General features: G+C 41.5%; 2 protein-coding genes across 3 annotated transcripts; both read right to left on the reverse strand.

Annotated features, from left to right (window-relative positions):
- Positions 1–1,243: 1,243 nt before the first annotated feature.
- Positions 1,244–10,893, reverse strand: LOC129263375 (uncharacterized). The gene is made up of 2 exons (XM_064095998.1): positions 10,840–10,893; positions 1,244–3,898 (listed from the first exon to the last, which is right to left on the reverse strand). Exons 1-2 carry the CDS (start codon positions 10,891–10,893, stop codon positions 1,244–1,246), a joined length of 2,709 nt encoding a protein of 902 aa, XP_063952068.1.
- A 1,967-nt stretch (positions 10,894–12,860) lies between these two features.
- On the reverse strand, positions 12,861–16,708 carry LOC129256263 (uncharacterized). 2 transcript variants are annotated; one of them, XM_054894512.2, is made up of 2 exons: positions 16,621–16,708; positions 12,861–15,179 (listed from the first exon to the last, which is right to left on the reverse strand). In XM_054894512.2, the coding sequence occupies exon 2, from the start codon at positions 15,162–15,164 to the stop codon at positions 13,545–13,547; it is 1,620 nt and encodes a 539-aa protein (XP_054750487.2). In that variant the 5' UTR covers positions 15,165–15,179; positions 16,621–16,708; the 3' UTR covers positions 12,861–13,544. The 2 variants fall into 2 exon arrangements, with proteins under 2 accessions (XP_054750487.2, XP_063953961.1); XM_064097891.1 differs by lacking the exon at positions 16,621–16,708 and adding an exon at positions 16,209–16,352.
- Between the last annotated feature and the right edge of the window lie 400 nt (positions 16,709–17,108).

Below are 17,108 nucleotides of genomic sequence, written 5' to 3' on the forward strand. Positions count from 1 at the left end.
TTTCCAAAAAAATTTAGCTCGCGCTTCGCGCTCACATTATACGATATTATATATTTATGTTGATTTATAAGAATAAAGCTAAGAAGACCACCCCTTCACAGAAACCAATATCATCTTCGAGCGGCCGATCGGGGAAAATATGGCTGAAAAATAATTCCGCCCCCCCCTATTGGCGAAGGCTGGATCCGCCCCTGAAACACCTAACAGGCAATGCAAGCGCGAAGCGCGAGTGAAAATTTTATATAGTGACATGAAAGATTCTTTTTATTTCCATGTCTTCCCCTCATCTTATTTTTTAACTCGTCTTCCTCCTCTTCTTTTTTTCTCCTCTCTTTTCCCTCCTTTTTTGTTCAAAATTGGGCGAAATTAAGGAAAATAAAATTGATATTAGACCAACTAGTTATGAGACGAAATTGTCATAGACGAACTGGTGATTAGACGAAGTGATGACTGGACCAAATGTTTAGTGGACCATATGGTTGTTAGGCGAAAAGTTAATGGCCCGGGGGGGGGGGGGCACTTCCATTGACGAGTGGATACCATGCGCGACCACGGGGTCTTGAAAAGTACCCTAAACACGTATTTTCCATATTCTGAAAATGCACCCCTTAACAAGTATTGGCGTGTGAAACTCTACCCTTAACAAGTATTGGAAACAAATACTATTGGCAAGTATTCCCAGAACTGAGCCCCTAAACAAGTACAGCGATGTATTTTCCATATTCTGAAAATGCACCCCTTAACAAGTATTATCGCTGATGTGGTTTACGGTACACCATGTGTAGTGTCATAGAAACAGTGGATAGAAGAAGAGAAGAAATGGATAGGCGAGAAAGTGGAGATTTGAGAATAGAGTATTCTTTCTTGTAAGTAGTCCTGAAAAGGACTGTAAACCAGGAAAGATTGAAGAGTTGAGAACAGCTTGAGTAGTAGAGCCGATGAGGAGATGCTGGCTTGAGTAGGCGAGTAGAGATGATGAGTAGTAGAGAGACTCGACGTTTCGGGCAGGTTGACTGTCCGTCTTCAGGAGTGAGTGTTCGCTTGGCGTGCGGCGGTACTTATGACGTTCGTGCGGACGTGGGGGAAAGCGCTGGGCCGGCGGTCACGGCGGGTTGTCGTCGTAGGTGGCGCTCTGTGCGTGGGTCGGTGGTTTTGGCGGGAAACGAGTTGGCGTGGTATGCGGACGCGGTGTGTAGACAATGGGGTGAGTTACGGCGGCGTGTGTGTCGGCGTGGTAGGTACATCAGTTATGGCGATCTGTGCGTGTTGGTCGGCGGACTCGTCGGGTAGGCTTCGGCGGGATTGAGTGGGTGGCCTGGTGTGCGGATGAGGTGTTGGGTCGTCGGCGGAGGTTGTAGCGAGGTGTCGGTGGCGGCGGTGTGTGTGTTGGCGAAGTCGGTGGCGGCGGTGTGTGTGTTGGCGAAGTCGCTGGTTGAGTTGGTGATTCGATCAGACTGCTGTGTTTGGTAGGAGGACTTGGTGAGGTGACGGTGATTGGTGGCTTGTTGGAGTTGGTTGTGGATTGGTTGGAAGTTGGGTGGTGACGTAGGATTGGGTGCCAGATGCTGTTGATGTGGAGGCCAGGGTCTTGAGGCACGGTGTGGTGTTGATGTATCTCAATGGCTTCCCTGACCCTTCTGGTATTCCAGTGCCGGATGTTGGTGATTAGATGGCTGTTGTCCCAGTCTATGCGGTGATTTTCCTGTTGTGCGTGTTTGACGATGGCAGATCGGTCCCAGTCGCTGCGTCGGTGGTGGGTCTTATGTTCCTTTAGTCTGGTGTCGAAGTCTCGGCCGGTTTCTCCGATGTAGACTTTGCCACAGTCGCAGGGGATCTTGTAAACGCCTGGTTGCTTGTTGGATGGGTGCTTGTCCTTGTGAGAGTGCAGGATGGAGTGTAGTTTTCGAGAGGATTGGTGTCTGACGAGAATGTTGGCAGAGTGAAGAATGCGTTGTAATCGGTGTGAAGCCTTGCCAATGTAGGGAAGTGCTATGGTGGCGATAGGTTTGGTTTGGGTGCTGTCGCTGTTGGTGCTGGGTTGGCGGTTGGACGGATGAGTGTTGATCCTTCTCCTGGGGTAATGGTTGATGGTGGTGAGTGCATTGGTCACGTGCTTGAGTTCCTGTTGTAAGTGGGCCTTATCGCTGAGTTGGTGGGCTCGTCTGACGAGAGTGTCGGCGACTGATTGGTGGACGGATGGGTGGTGGTGTGAGCGGAAATTGAGGTAGCGGTCTGTGTGGGTGGGTTTTCGGTATACTTGATGAGATGGAAATCCGGATGGTGTCTTGGTGATGAGGACGTCTAGAAAAGGAATTGAGTTGTCGTGCTGGGTCTCCATGGTGAATTTGATGCTGGGGTGCTGGTGGTTGAGGTGGTTGAGAAACTGGTGAAGGTCGGGTGTGCTGTGAGGCCAGATGACAAAGGTGTCGTCAACGTAGCGGAGCCAGAGTGAAGGAGTTTTGTCCGCAGTCTTAAGTGCTTGGTGTTCGAAATGTTCCATGAAGATGTTAGCGATGATTGGTGAGAGAGGTGAACCCATGGCTGCTCCTTGTAGTTGTTTGTAGTAGTTGTTGCGCCATTTGAAGGAGTTGGAGTTGAGACAGGTGAGGAGGAGGTCATGGATCTGGTCTGGTGTGAGAGTGGTTCTCGATGCGAGGTCTTGGTCGGTGATCAGGCGTTGCTTGATGATGTCACATGCTTGGTCTACAGGTACGCTGGTGAAGAGGGAGACGACATCAAAGCTGACGAGTGTGTCGGATGGCTGGATCTTGGTCTTGGAGACGACGTCAATGAAGTGCTTGGAGTTGGTGACATGGTGCTGGGTTTGGCCTACGAGTGGTTGAAGAATGTTGGCCAGGTGGCGTGCTGTGTTGTAGCAGGGTGACCCACGGGTGGAGATGATAGGACGGAGGGGAGTGTTAGGCTTGTGTATCTTGGGTTGTCCGAATAGGATTGGTGATTTGGCTGAAGAAGATCTGAGTTGGAAGTAGAGTGCCTTGGGTAGTGCGTCGGATCGGTGAAGAGTTAGCAGTTGTTGGTTGATTCTTCTTTCGTTGGCCGGAGTTGGGTCTCTTTTGAGTTTGGAGTAGGTGTCCTTGTCCTGGAGAATGTCTTCGATCTTGTCATCGTATACGTCTTGGTCCATAACAACGGTGGCGTTGCCCTTGTCAGCTTGAAGGATGTGGATGGATTGGTTACGTCGGAGGTCCTGGATGGCAGAGTGTTCTTCTTTCGAGAGGTTTGGTTTAGGTGGCTTGGCGTCGGAGAGGGCATTGGTCACTTTGAGTCTAATTTCGTTGGCGGCTGCTTTGGAGAGAAACCGGAGTTTGGGTTCAACTTGCTGTACTATGTCGGAGAAAGGGATCTTCTTGGGAGCTACGGCGAAGTTGAGTCCGAGTGAGAGTACTTTGTGTTCGGCTTGGGTAAGTTGGTGTCGGCTAAGGTTGATTACGGTGTCCTTGGTTGTTTCGGTCGGAGGTTGTTGGTTGGTTTGTGTGGGCTTGCGGGAGTGGAGTCGGTCGAACTTATTGATTTGCTTCAGTTTGGTGGACTGGAAGGCTTTGCGAGATGTGTAGTTGTTGAATGCTTGGACTTTGTCTAGGTCGTCTGGCTTGAGTCGTCGGCTGAGTTGAGTTTGAGTAGAAGCGATGCTTGAGTTGAGATCGTGGAGTTGGTGTCGGGTGCGTGAGATGCGTTCGCGAGTGAGGTCTAGGCTGGCTTGGTGCAGGATGCGTCTGGCTTTCGGGGTGTCAACGGAAGACTTAAGTTGAAGTCCTGGCGGGATGATGTCGGAGTCACGGCAGCGTTTAAGGAAGGTGAGGTGGTTGGTAAGCTTAGCTGATTTGACTACGTCGCGTTGAAGTTGCCTGGCGGTGCGTTGAGTAGGCTCCCCGTAGAGCTGAGTCAGATGTTGTTTGAAGATGTTGTTTTCAGGACTACTTACAAGAAAGAATACTCTATTCTCAAATCTCCACTTTCTCGCCTATCCATTTCTTCTCTTCTTCTATCCACTGTTTCTATGACACTACACATGGTGTACCGTAAACCACATCAGCGATTGTACATACCACCATGCAAACCTTCAAACAACATCTTTAACAAGTATTGTAAACAAAATGATACTCTTAGCAAGTATTCCCTGAAATGAACCCCTAAACAAGTACAGAGATATTTTATTGTTATGTCACGCGTCCGTCGGTCGTCGGTTTTACCTGTACACACCATTATTTTGGTTTAGTACGGCCCCACCTTCCACACCTTGGGGCAAAAAGGACATCCTTTATAAAACATTTTGATTTTGTTTCATCATCCCCGCATATTTGACCCTAAACACGTATATTTTTCATAGCGAAATAGATACCCTTTTTTCAATATTTTTGTGTTTTTGACACCCTTATCACGTTACGTATGTAACGTGCCCTATCTTGAAAAAGACATCCTTTTTACGTGTTTTTTTGGTCGCGCATGGTATCCACTCGTCAATGTAAGTGCCCCCCCCCCCCGGGGTTAATGGACAGAATTGCATTAGACTAAATGAATGTAGATCGACCCTGCAGTGGAGGAATTAGCAGCAGACGAATTTGTTTCAACCCGCATATACCGCCCAGGCAAGCAAAACAAATTCACGACGAAATTGGCGATTTGGTCTATATTTGCGATGTCCCTTCAGGGCCACCATAATTGGGTCGGTGACTTCGGCAGACACCTGAGGGGGTAGGCTTCTATGTGCAGAGAGAAAAACCTACTCTCTCGTCTCCAAGTGGTTTTAAGACAATGCCAGAGGCTTGCTATAGCAGAAACATATTTTGGCCTCAATGAGGGCTCCAAATTGGTAGATTTCCCCATTAATAGGGAACATACGAAAAATGGGTGGGTGACTTCGGTAACCATGTACCATCTGAGGGGATAGGCTTCAATGTGTTATGCCAGCACCTCTTTATATGTAGCTGATAGAGAAAAACCTACTCTTTAGTCTCCAAATGGTTTTAAGACAATAACAGTGGGTTTATATAGCATAAACGCTTGTTTTTCACAATGGGGGCTCAAAAAATTGCATATTTTCCCATAAATAGGTAAAATATGACAAAAGGTGTGGGTAACTTCGGCAGCCACCTGAGGGGGTAGGCTTCAATGTGCCAGAACTTCTGTAGCTAATAGAGGAAAGCCTACTCTTTTGTCTCCAAGTGGTTTTAAGACAATAAAAGTGGCTTTACTGCACGGCAAAACGCCCTTTTTTGCCTCAATGGTTGCTCCAAAATGGCATATTTTCCCATAAACTAATAGGTAAAATACAGAAAAAGAAGTGGGTGATTTCGGCAGCCCCTTGAGGGGGTAGACTTAGCTGTGCCAGCACTTTATATGTAGCTGATAGAGGACAGTCTACTCTCTCCTCTCCAAGTGATTTCAAAAGAAGAAAAGTGTTTACTGCAAAACAGAAACGCCTTTTGTCTTGATGGGGTTCCAAAATGGCAAATTTTGATAGAGAAAAGTCTACCCTTTCGTCTCCAAGTGATAAAAAAATAAATCAGTGTTTTTTTCTACAAAGGCTTTGTAAAGCCGTAACCATTTTGCTGCATTGGGGGCTCCAAAAAGCACAATATTTTGATAGTCAAGCTACGGATAAGGGTAGGGTATCTTCGACAGGCTCTTGCGGGACTATGCTTTAAGGTGCCCGAATGTAGTTGCATAAAATATGCAGAGCAATGCCTCCTCTAACTTTTCCAAGAGGTTTCATTAATAGTATTTGGTTTAGAGCCTGATCAGTTCGTCATCGACGGAGATTTAACAAATTCTGAAAGTTTAAAGACTTGTAAAAATTAGTAGTGGAATTTGTCAATGTGTACTATGCTTTAAGGTGCCCGAATGTAGTTGCATAAAATATGCAGAGCAATGCCTCCTCTAACTTTTCCAAGAGGTTTCATTAATAGTATTTGGTTTAGAGCCTGATCAGCTCGTCATCGACGGAAATTTAACAAATTCTGAAAGTTAAAGACTTGTAAAAATTAAGTAGTGGAATTTGTCAATGTGTACTATGTTTCATTGCAAAGAGTATCACTGAGATTGTTAATTAATTGTTTATAGAATTTTTTGCCATGGTTACCTACTAAAGATAGAATCCATTAAATATTCAATGTCACGGACGGACACGATAGAAATGGGTTTCTACACTTGTCAGTGATCTTTTGTTGTGTCTATCTACAGGGGCGGATCCAGCCTTCGCCAATAGGGGGGGGGGGCAGATTTTTTTCTTCGATCGGCCGCTCGAAGATGATTTTTTGTTTCTTTGAAGGGGTAGTCCTAATAGTCATATACATCTTAGCTTTATTCTTAAAAATCAACCTAAATTCATATCATAATCCTTATTTATATAATGCGAGCGCGAACCGCGAGCTAAATTTTTTCGGAAATTTTATGTATTTTTCCTAAAATTTGAACATTCTGGGCAATGTTTGTTATCCTGAAAAAGATTAGTATGCAACTAAATAATTACTATGAATGCGAAGCGCGAGCAGAAATGAACTGATGGAAAAGGTACATGTTAAAGACTGCTTGCAGTAAGTCATGAAGACGTTACATATTTAAAAAATCAAGTAATGCGAGCGCGAATCGCGACATTTTAACCTAAAGAATGGAAATTTTAAGCACTAATGTAACTTAAACAGATTTAACTAACAATTGATGCGAGTGCGAAGCGCGAGCGGAAAATTTCGAGATTTAGACCTACTGAACGAGACACTCTATTCATGTTTTGTAAATTATCATGAAAAGGATGAGCAATTGGGGATCTTCCTTACATTAATAATGCAAGCGCAAAGCGCGAGCAGAAAATTTTTGATATTGTGATCTGAAACTGGATAATGATTTAAATAGAGAACAAGTTGAGTATCTGAATAAACATGCGCGCACATGTTTCATATCTAGACCTAGAATATAGGCATTCTAAATACATCTTTTATCATGAAAATCAAAGCGAGCACGAAGCGCGAGCTTAAACCAGTTGATATTCCGATCTGAAAAAGAGTCAATTTCTTCTCTATATTTCAAGCACTTTGTAGGAAAATTGTGAGGTGGATATGGATTGCACTTAATAAAAAGCTGATATTTTTAATTATTATTACTTAGGATCGGGACATCCTTGGGACACGTCATCATATGAAAATGATGACTATATCTTCCTACTGCTCTTGCTAAGCGCGAGATGAAACAAAAGGGACAATTTAATTTTTAAATCAATATCTTATTCATTAATGCCTAATGAGGGCGCGAAATCTGATGATATTATGGCCTGAAAACTGGACATTTCAAGGATAGCTACAAAGCTAAACGATTCATGCGAGCGCGAAGCGCGAGCGGAAAAAATCGAGATTTCTACCTAAAAGCCAATCAAAATGCAAGCGTGCAGCGCTAGCTGATACGTTTTGACAATCAGACCTGAAAAGGGATATTTTGAAAACTTTATGGAATACACGATAGGTACCTGATAAATCAAAATTTGCGAGCGCGCAGCGCGAGCAGAATATGTTAATATTCAGACCATAAAACTGACATTTTTACAGAACACTTTTTAAAAATCAATTTATAAATCACACAAAATAATCAAAGTTCGATTTCCGAGGAGAAATATGTTTTGCATATTGACTTCTAAACTTGATATTTAAGCTCCATATTGAACAAGATATGAAGACCACCTAACAGGTAATGCGAGCGCGAAGCGCGAGCAAAAATTTTATATAGTGACATGAAAGATTCTTTTTATTTTCCAAGTCTTCCCCTCATCTTATTTTATTCACTCGTCTTCCTGCTCTTCTTTTTTCTCCTCTCTTTTCCCTCTTTTTTTTCTTTTTTTTTCTTTCTTTCCTTTTTTGGCTCCGCCAATAGGGGGGGGGGGGGCCGGGCCCCTCGGCCCCCCCCCCCTGGATCCGCCTATGTCTATCTCAACCATGCTGACAATTTATTTTCGTTGCAGATGTTAATCTAATAAGTTGACTTCCCTGACTGTAATTTTGAAGTAATTAAGCTGTAACAGTTACCATGGTTACTAGAAGGACAAAAAGTTTTGCCACGGATGGACATTTCCAGTGTCATCACGGATGCGGGACATTTGGCGTCACAGACGGACATTTTGTGTCACAGATGGGCATTATTCCAATTAAAATTGACATTTCAGCCCAGCACCCAGTACTCATATCATATCTATAATAGCAATAGAAATTTTCTGTGCCCACAGGACAGAGATGTTCCAGCTATAATGCAGTCAGTAAGCATTGTCTTAATGAGTGTGTGGAAATCATTTTGCATTAGCTGTGACCTTTGACCTGCAGAATCCTACTTATACTTGACTTGTGTTTTAGTGTCATCTACCTACATACAAATTTTTTGATAATTCTGTTAAATATTTATCAAGTTATCACCCCAAACCCAATTTGCAAATATAATAAGCTGTGACCTTTGACCTTTTACCGAAAGACTCCAAATCTGAACTTGACTTTTATTTAAGTGCCATCTACCTACATATCAAATCATTTTTAAATTCCGACGAATATCAACTTATCAGCCAGAAAACAATCTGCATATATAATGAGCTGTGACTTTTGACCTTGGACTTGAGGACTCCAAATTTGAAAATTACCTGTACTTTAATGTGATCTACCTACATACCAAAAAATATTTAAAAATCTGTCAAATATTTTTAAAATCATCATGCCGGAACAAATTAGGGGGACGGACGGTGCAACATATATGCCCCCCTCGAGATTTCGTCAGTGGGGCATGAAAATACTTGTGTGTGAGTGTATTGGGGTAGGGGTTATTTGGGGGTATATTTATGAATTACAATATCATTTATTGGATGTATGTAATAAAATATCTACCCAAACTGATAAAACACAAATTACAAATAAGAAATCCCCTACATTGCAACATAATGCAAATGTCCGTCCGTGAGAAAGTTTTGTACGTGCGTAACAATATGCCAATTCAACTTTCCAACTTTTGCATATGAATACTTATTGATCTGGGTTTTATATATACACGCTTTATGTCTTTTGCTTGTGAGATAGCTCAGCATGTTTTTTAGTTCATTGCTCCAGCAATAGAACATAAAACTTTTGAATTTTCTTTCTGTCACGGACGGACAAATTTGCATAAACATGAATATAAAAATGCGGTATGACGATTCCAGGACAAATATTTCCCAACATTTTTTTGTATATTAGCAAACTTGTGTTTCATCTATTATTACTTGCAAACAAAACTCAAGGCAATCTGATGATTGTCAAAATAGGACCAAGTCAATATTTCTCAAAAGCATCGGCCGTCCGTGACAGCAGTGTTCAACGCCCCAGTCGCTTTTCGGACCTTACCAAATAAATATGGATTTTAGAAACCTTAGATATCAATTAAATATCCGGCAGTGATTACATCATAAGAATATGAAATGAATTTTTACCCCAATGCTCACTTTAACCGATCAGGCTCTTTAAAGGACAATTCCACCCCAAGAAAAAGATGATTTGAATAAAAAGAGAAAAATCCAACAAGAATAACACTGAAAATTTCATCAAAATCGCCGGATGTAAAATAAGAAAGTTACTGCATTTCAGAGTGATGAAAATAAATAATACCTTAGTATGAAATGAGTTTTTCTTTATACTTTGGTAAAGATAAAGGTAAAACCGACGTCCGGACATCAATTAAGATATCGCTGTACTTGTTTAGGGGTTCAATACTTGCCAAGGGTATCGTTTTGTTTCCAATACTTGTTAAGGCGGTTTTCCACTAGGGCGCGGACAAGACCAGGAAGGGTTCCGGAAGCAACTTTTGTCATTTCGGCATGCTGTCCGCACCAAATCCCGAAAAAGATTATGCAAATGAACTTGTCCGAGGACATAACCAGGACTGTCTGCGTTTTGTCCTAGGACATTCCTGGGAATGTCTTTGGAGTGTTTTAGGACAGCAATGTCTGAATATTTTTTTTCGGCGTTTGGCGCGGACAGCATGCAGATCGTATTAGGACAAAGCCGGACAAACTTAGGACAACGTCCCGAGAGGTAAAACCAAGGACTCGGATAATCAGAATAATATACGGACAACCCCCCGATATACAAAGAAGTTATCGTCAAGTTATTAAATGAGAAAGCACTTGTTTCCAAAACAACCTTGATTTTGACCCATTCGAGAGCTGGCGAGAATAAAAAAGTGTTTCGTCATCAAAATACAATTTTCAAAGTAGTTATTCCTATTACATAGGCTACAATATTTCCTTTTTTTTCAAATCGAAATTCATCCATCATGTCCATATTTTATGCCTTCATACGAATGAATGAGAGGAAAAATATATCTTTTCGCCTGACATGTCAGAACAGTGTTATATTCTTATATGGAAACGCGCCCCATGCTGTATCACATAAGTCATCTTATCATATCATCTAATTAGCAGGATAATGCATCTACCGTATTGTTCATGATTTTAATATAGTACATCGAATGGAAAAAAAAAGAAAAAAATGTTATTAAAAATGTACCAGCGTTGACGTTTCAAAAGGTGCCATAATAATATCAGCATTTGGCCATTACTTGCTGAATTTGTTTACTTGTTTAAACATCATAATATCAAATTATCAACCGTAGCGCGAGCACCCTCTTCAAAGTTTATGGTGTGAAAAAAAATCACGATTAAGTCCCCTATCTAACCAAGAAGTGCCCGTCGTGTCGTCTTAAATGTTGATACGCTGCCTCTTTCTATTTCTTTTTTTTTTACAATGACCACTGCTGGCTGCTTTCGTCAACTCGCTCACTGCATATCCGCACATTCCTGAAACATTCCGTTTGCCTTCTTACTCCTGTCCGCGCATTCCTAACACATTCCTCTTGCCTTCTTATTCTAGTCCGCATGTTCCTGACACATTCCGCATGTCATCATTCCGCATGTCATCATTCTTTGCTTCGTGAAGCTGACCTGATCGCGGATGGTTTCCGGAACACGCGGAAGGGTTTAGGAAGGTCTGGACATCATCAGGACATCGTCAGGACAGGGTCCCGAAGGTGTCAGGAATTCAAAATCCGCGTCCAAACTTTGGTCTCGACCAAAATTTGGATGCGGACAAATTTTGATTTCCCGAACACCAGGAAGAGTTTAGGACAACACGCGGACACCCTAGGAATGTCCGGACAGGTTGCGGAAGGGTCGCGGATTACATTTTTTACATTCCGCGCCTTGTCCTGACGCTGTCCTGGCCATAGTGGAAAAGGGGTAAAATTGGATGCGGACAAATTTTGATTTCCCGAACACCAGGAAGGGTTTAGGACAGCGTGCGGACACTCCCAGGAATGTCCGGACAGGTTGCGGAAGGGTCGCGGATTGCAATTATTACATTCCGCGCCTTGTCATGACGCTGTCCTGGCCCTAGTGGAAAAGGGGTATTAAGGGGTGCATTTTCAGAATATGAAAAATACTTGTTTAGGGTGCTTTTCGAGACCCCATGGTCGCGCATGGTATCCGCTCGTCAATGGAAGTGTCCCGCCCCCCCGATGAAGGTATCTAAAAAGCTGTTGCATTTCTACTTTGAATGCATATTATATTATAGCATGCTGAACAATATAGGCCTATATACTTGGCAACCTGTGAAATACCAGTCAATCGTTGACGCATTGTCGTTTTTTGTGGATGTAAATGAAAGACACAATTCCTAAGAATATATGAATGATCAAGACATCAAAGTTGTTGCTTATCTCATTAAAATGTTAAACCACCATGTCACTTCAGCACCAATGACATTCCTCTGATCATGCGCAGAGTTGAACTACGAACTGGCTCCATGCTGGGTGCTCATACCAGCTTTTAGACCTATGAACTTCTATGAGTTAAAAATACAATATGAGGGTACACAATTTAGACAAAATGAAGAAATATTTGCTGCTTTAACCAACATTGGTTTAAAAACGAAAAATTGGGGGGGGGGTGTTTTAGAACTCCTATCCCAATGATCTCCCATTATTATAAGCCATAAGAATAATAAAAACTTGGCAATCAAAGCATTATCATCAGCATTATTAAGCCATAAGCGTATATTTCTACATATCTATGGCATAGCATCCCTTCAGCATCCCAGCTAACGAACTCCACCGGTGATACGACATTTGCTCCTGCGACAATACTGCTCCGGGCTGATTAGATGTAGGGTTATATAGGGTTATAATGTTGTATTAGGGTTTTAGGCTAGGTATAGGGCCCGTTTAGGGGAGGGTATAGTGGTAGACCCCGGATTAAAGTTGGTAATTCGATTGTGTGTGGAACGGAGCAAATGTCATGGAACAACCTCACCACCCTCTTGGAATTACTCCATGACAAACCGCTAAAAAAAGGGGGGGGGCTTCTGGAAGCTTGATAAATTTTCGAAGTTGCTCAATGAAAATGGCCTATATTGTGGATATAGCCTTATACTGACAAAGCCGGTAGCCGCCCCCTTATAAAAGACTCGTTCTAATATCATGCGAGGTGGCGTAGCGACCGAGCAAAAAATCACATTTTTAAAATGCTTGAGAATTTTTCATTAATATTTTGCATCAGGGCCTGACAGGTGTTACAGATGGAGATATGGGGGTATGACTGATGGCGAGGAATATACCTTTCTTCTTCATAATATTGAATACTGTTCATGTTTTGTTAGATTTTTTCTTTCATTTGTATTATTAAAAAATGCTTGATAATTTGTTGATTAGTTCTCTTCATGGCATGACATTTATTTATTTATTTATTACACAATATTTCAATAGGGTGCCCTTTCAGCAAAAGCTCGTATCAAAAGGGGCCCTAAAAGCATGACAATCATACATTAAATAAAACAATGAGAAATCAATCATGTATTCTGTAAAATATCACATTTAATCACCAAATGAATCATTTTTCAAACTTTTGACCGATTGTGAGTTCTTTTGAGACATTCGTTCGCCGTATTACTTTTTTTAAAGATGATTTATTGTTTTTCTCTCAAATTAAATTCATACAATGCAGTCCACAAAGTAACAATTGTAAAGAATAATTCGAACAAATTACTTAAACTCTTATACATTATGCACATCATGTAATTTTATCATAAGACACTGCATGTACCAGATGAGTGTGACTCACAAATATCAGAGAAAAAAAAACTAATAAAAGTATATTACCACTGATCAAATCGATACCAAAACTCGATATAAACACTCCCTATTCCCCTTCATCAGAAGTTTAAAGTCATTGCATATTTTAATTACTCGAATACTCACGTTCAAAGGCTTTCTAATAGGCCTAATGTTATATGACCCCCCTCCTGTGAAGGTGGTTTTTAACCCTGATCTGCATGGAGCCATAGTCTCATAGAGCTGAGTGAGTGAAGGCTCTAGAGTCTTGAATGAATAAATACATGATACTCCCCAACATTGCAAACCATCAAATTTGAATGCATTTTAGCACCTAACAAGATTATTAACCCCAAAACGAATACCCAAGGTTGACGACGTACTTTTCATTCTTTCTACAGGACCGGGTGTTGGCCCGGTATCCATTAAAGAACAAACTGCTTCTTATATACAAATATTTGTTTTTCGTCACACAAGACAAGCTTTCCAGACGGAGTCACCAAGCATGCACTTCGATAAAAAGATGTGCTCGGGTCGTTAAAACCTACCTCCCCTTTCACCTTGATTTCACCGTCCGAAGACATCTGACCAACGGTACACCTTCCACTGGTCTTATTCCAGTTGGTCACAAATATAGTGTCCGTTAGAGTCTCTGATCGAAACAAGGAAAAGTCCCCTTCGTCGTAGACATGTGACTTTGTTTCCCCATTTCTTGTGATGACGGTGACTTCGCATTCACCACTACGTGCGATGATGCTCCCTGATGACAAGGCGTGGATCCGTCCGCGGATTTCCTTTCCTGAGAAGTTAATCGTGTCCTCAATCTCTCCATTGTCAGGGTTGATGATATGGATGCTTGACTGTCCATAAATCGCGGCAAGGATCTTACCATCTGATCCAACATCCACATAGGCATAATTGTAATCGACCTTTCTTGGTATAGGAATGTTCCGAATCAGATTCCAGTTGTCGTCGTGTACAGTTACACATTTGTCCAAAATGTCCCCAGTACATCTTTTGCTGAACTTTCCGCATGCTACCCTGCTCCGGTCGATAGAGGAACAGGCAACAAAGTATGTATCGGGACTGCCCTCGACTGCCCTGATAGATGTGCCTTGACTGAGATTGATTACATATAGTCCAAGATCAGTTTGTTCATGATTTGTCACAGCAATGCTATCGTATCCCACTAAGCCCACAAATTTTGGCACCTTCACTGGATTTTCAATGCCTTGTACATCGATAGTCTTGATGTGTTTCCACTGCATATAATTAGAGCATTCTAGTCGCCCACAGAAAGAGCTATTGATGTAGCCTTTGACGAACCTGACGTTGCGCAGAATGTGTTCCAGCTTTCTAACTGCTTGGCAACCTTCTTCATCACGTAATGAGCGAATCAATTCCAAGATTCGATAGGTATTTTTCATCAAATCACAGTCGTCTTGTTTTAATTCTTTGATCTTTTCGTGAATGATGGTGAGCTTCCTTTTGAAGTCCATCTCTAAGTTTTCAATTTTTTCTTTAAGAAGCGAGATTTCCTTAAGAATTTCATTCTTCTGCTGCTCCAAAGGCTCTATTTGTTTATCAGCATACTTGTAACAGAACCTTATCTTTGCCTCCCTCTCCTCATTGATTCGGCATATTTGTTCATCCGCTTCTGCATTTATTTCCCTTTCCTTTTCCCGCTTTATTGTTTTTTCATTTTCAATTTTAGTATCGTAAGCATTTTGAACAGCTGTTTGAACCAATGTCAAATCGAAAGCTGCAACTCTTTTGCAAGATTTTATACCTTCTTGAACATGGAGTAAATACTCATTCCTTTGTCCAGTATCTGTTTCTGTTTTCATTTCCCTTATAAGATCCTCTATGTTCTCATTGTTGCAAGTTATATGGTTCTCAGTGACACATATATTGCATATAGCTATCACGTGATGTTCGCAGTAGAATTTGATTGGCGTGTTGTGTTTTGCACATGACCATGTTGCGTGTCGCCTTTCTCTGTTCAGTCGATCTTGTTCAAACGGCCCTGAGAAATCAGACGCCATAATGTATCACGTCACCTGTTCATAGATGAAAAGAAAGTGTCTGATATGAATTCAATGGCATTAAGAAACGACTTCGGCTGTTATAGAATTCCACTTTCTTCTATTGTCTTCAGACGACTTGCAGACTGGATGTGTAAACTTTTAATTCTTTCACTGGCCTTTTTTGCATTCATTCATGCCTGCATGCATTAGGTTGAAATACCAAATGAATATAGAAAATATATTTTTATAACGACGATGCCGAGAGATATGACAATCTGGATAGTGGTTCCAAGGAAAACCGATAACAGGCCGGTGCGTCACTGATCTTTTTTTACCAGTCAGTGAGTGCAACAAATCCGATCGCTTCTCAGCATCGGGGGGGGGGGGGGGGGTTGTCTTCAGATTGAGCAAATAAAAACAAACTTTAGGAAATGATTGATTTACAATTAACAAACTGAAAATACAGTTTGATGTTCAATATACCACCCCCCCCCCCCCCCGTTTCATTAGCATGGCTCCATGTGAAGCTTAATTTATCCTGCAAAAAATACCATCACAAAAAAGCATACTAGAGAGCAACAGAAGCGTCTGTGCTGGAGGGAGTTTTCGCAACCGCAAGGCACAACGCTTTCAGGAACATAGAGACAGTATTGCCAAATGTCCTTCATGATAATGAAGTCTTTGTCGATCGAGGGTTGATGAATCGAAACAATAGTTTCGTCCTGGACTCTTGGGAAAAAGACATGCACGTATATTCACAACTTTTCGTCAGCTCCGAAACGTAGGACGAAACTGCTGTTCCAATTACTTTCGACAAAGCCCAGCCGGCCAGCTTTTCATTGTGATTTGCATTTTCAATGTATTGCTGTGTTCTATGATTCGTTGTGCGTCACGGAACGAAAACTCCTTATTGTACCGAAAATATAACTTCGGCGTATTTAACAAGGCCTTTATTATAACACATATTGCGTCAGCCGAAGTGGGAAGTGTTTCAAAATAATGATAAAACTTGGGGAATTAAAATTCCACACCAGAATAAACAAAGGCCAAACTTTGTCCTACCTTTTATATTTCAGCTACCATGTTCAGACTATTAACTTCATAAGACGTGCAACAGTACAGGTTTTCAAAGTGAACCGTCATTTTAAACCCATCATATGCCTACTATTTACACACAGCCATGCAGGCATACCTTTTGGTTAATATGGTTGAAATCCACCCTTTTCGTGTGTATAATACGTATGTCCTCCCCATGTCCTCATACATGTTATAACAATTATTGTCGCCTATTGTCATGATCGTGAATGATTAGCGATGCCGATGATTAATGGGATCACAGATGAACCAATCACATATTGTAACTTTGAACGAGGTAACCACCGGGAGTAGCCACTATACTCGTTTTCATCGATATATATATATTCCAATGAAAAGTTTATATGCTTATATGACGTTACAATAACACATTGCTTACCAAAATAAGATCAAACTCCGTGCAGATAAGGTTCGCCGCTGTAAAGAAGTCTCATGCATCATTCAGGATTCAGCCATTTAATTCAGTCGGCCAACAATCTGGGGATATTCGGGTTCATTGGAGCATAATAATAGGAGTCGATATAAAACGATGCCCGCCCCCGCCCCGACGATTTCACACAATAGAAAGGGAATACCCCTTATAGGCCTGTACTGGAACTGGCAAGGGGGATGCTGGCCTTAGAAGGGGTACTCCGGGCTAGAAATAATATAATATCTAAATAAATAGAGTAAAATTCAGTGAGCAAAATGCTATAAATTTCATCAAAATCCGATAAGGAATAATAAAGTTAATCATTGAATTTTAAAGTTAAGCAATATTTTGTGAAAACAGTTATGTACCGTGAATATTCACCACTCAACATCTGTTTCTTAATCAATTATTGAACAATACTCTGACCAGGCTTCCTTTTCCTGTTAAATCATAAT

This window comes from Lytechinus pictus, chromosome 3 (assembly GCF_037042905.1).
Source record: "Lytechinus pictus isolate F3 Inbred chromosome 3, Lp3.0, whole genome shotgun sequence".
Lineage (NCBI taxonomy): Eukaryota > Metazoa > Echinodermata > Echinoidea > Temnopleuroida > Toxopneustidae > Lytechinus > Lytechinus pictus.

Coding starts and splice junctions, on each gene's coding strand:
- LOC129263375 (XM_064095998.1), bottom strand. CDS start 10,893: ATGCGGACTAGAATAAGAAGGCAAGAGGAATGTGTTAGGAATGCGCGG. Junction 3,899..10,839: donor TTAGGAATGCGCGGACAGGA/GTAAGAAGGCAA, acceptor CATCTGACTCAG/CTCTACGGGGAGCCTACTCA.
- LOC129256263 (XM_054894512.2), bottom strand. CDS start 15,164: ATGGCGTCTGATTTCTCAGGGCCGTTTGAACAAGATCGACTGAACAGA.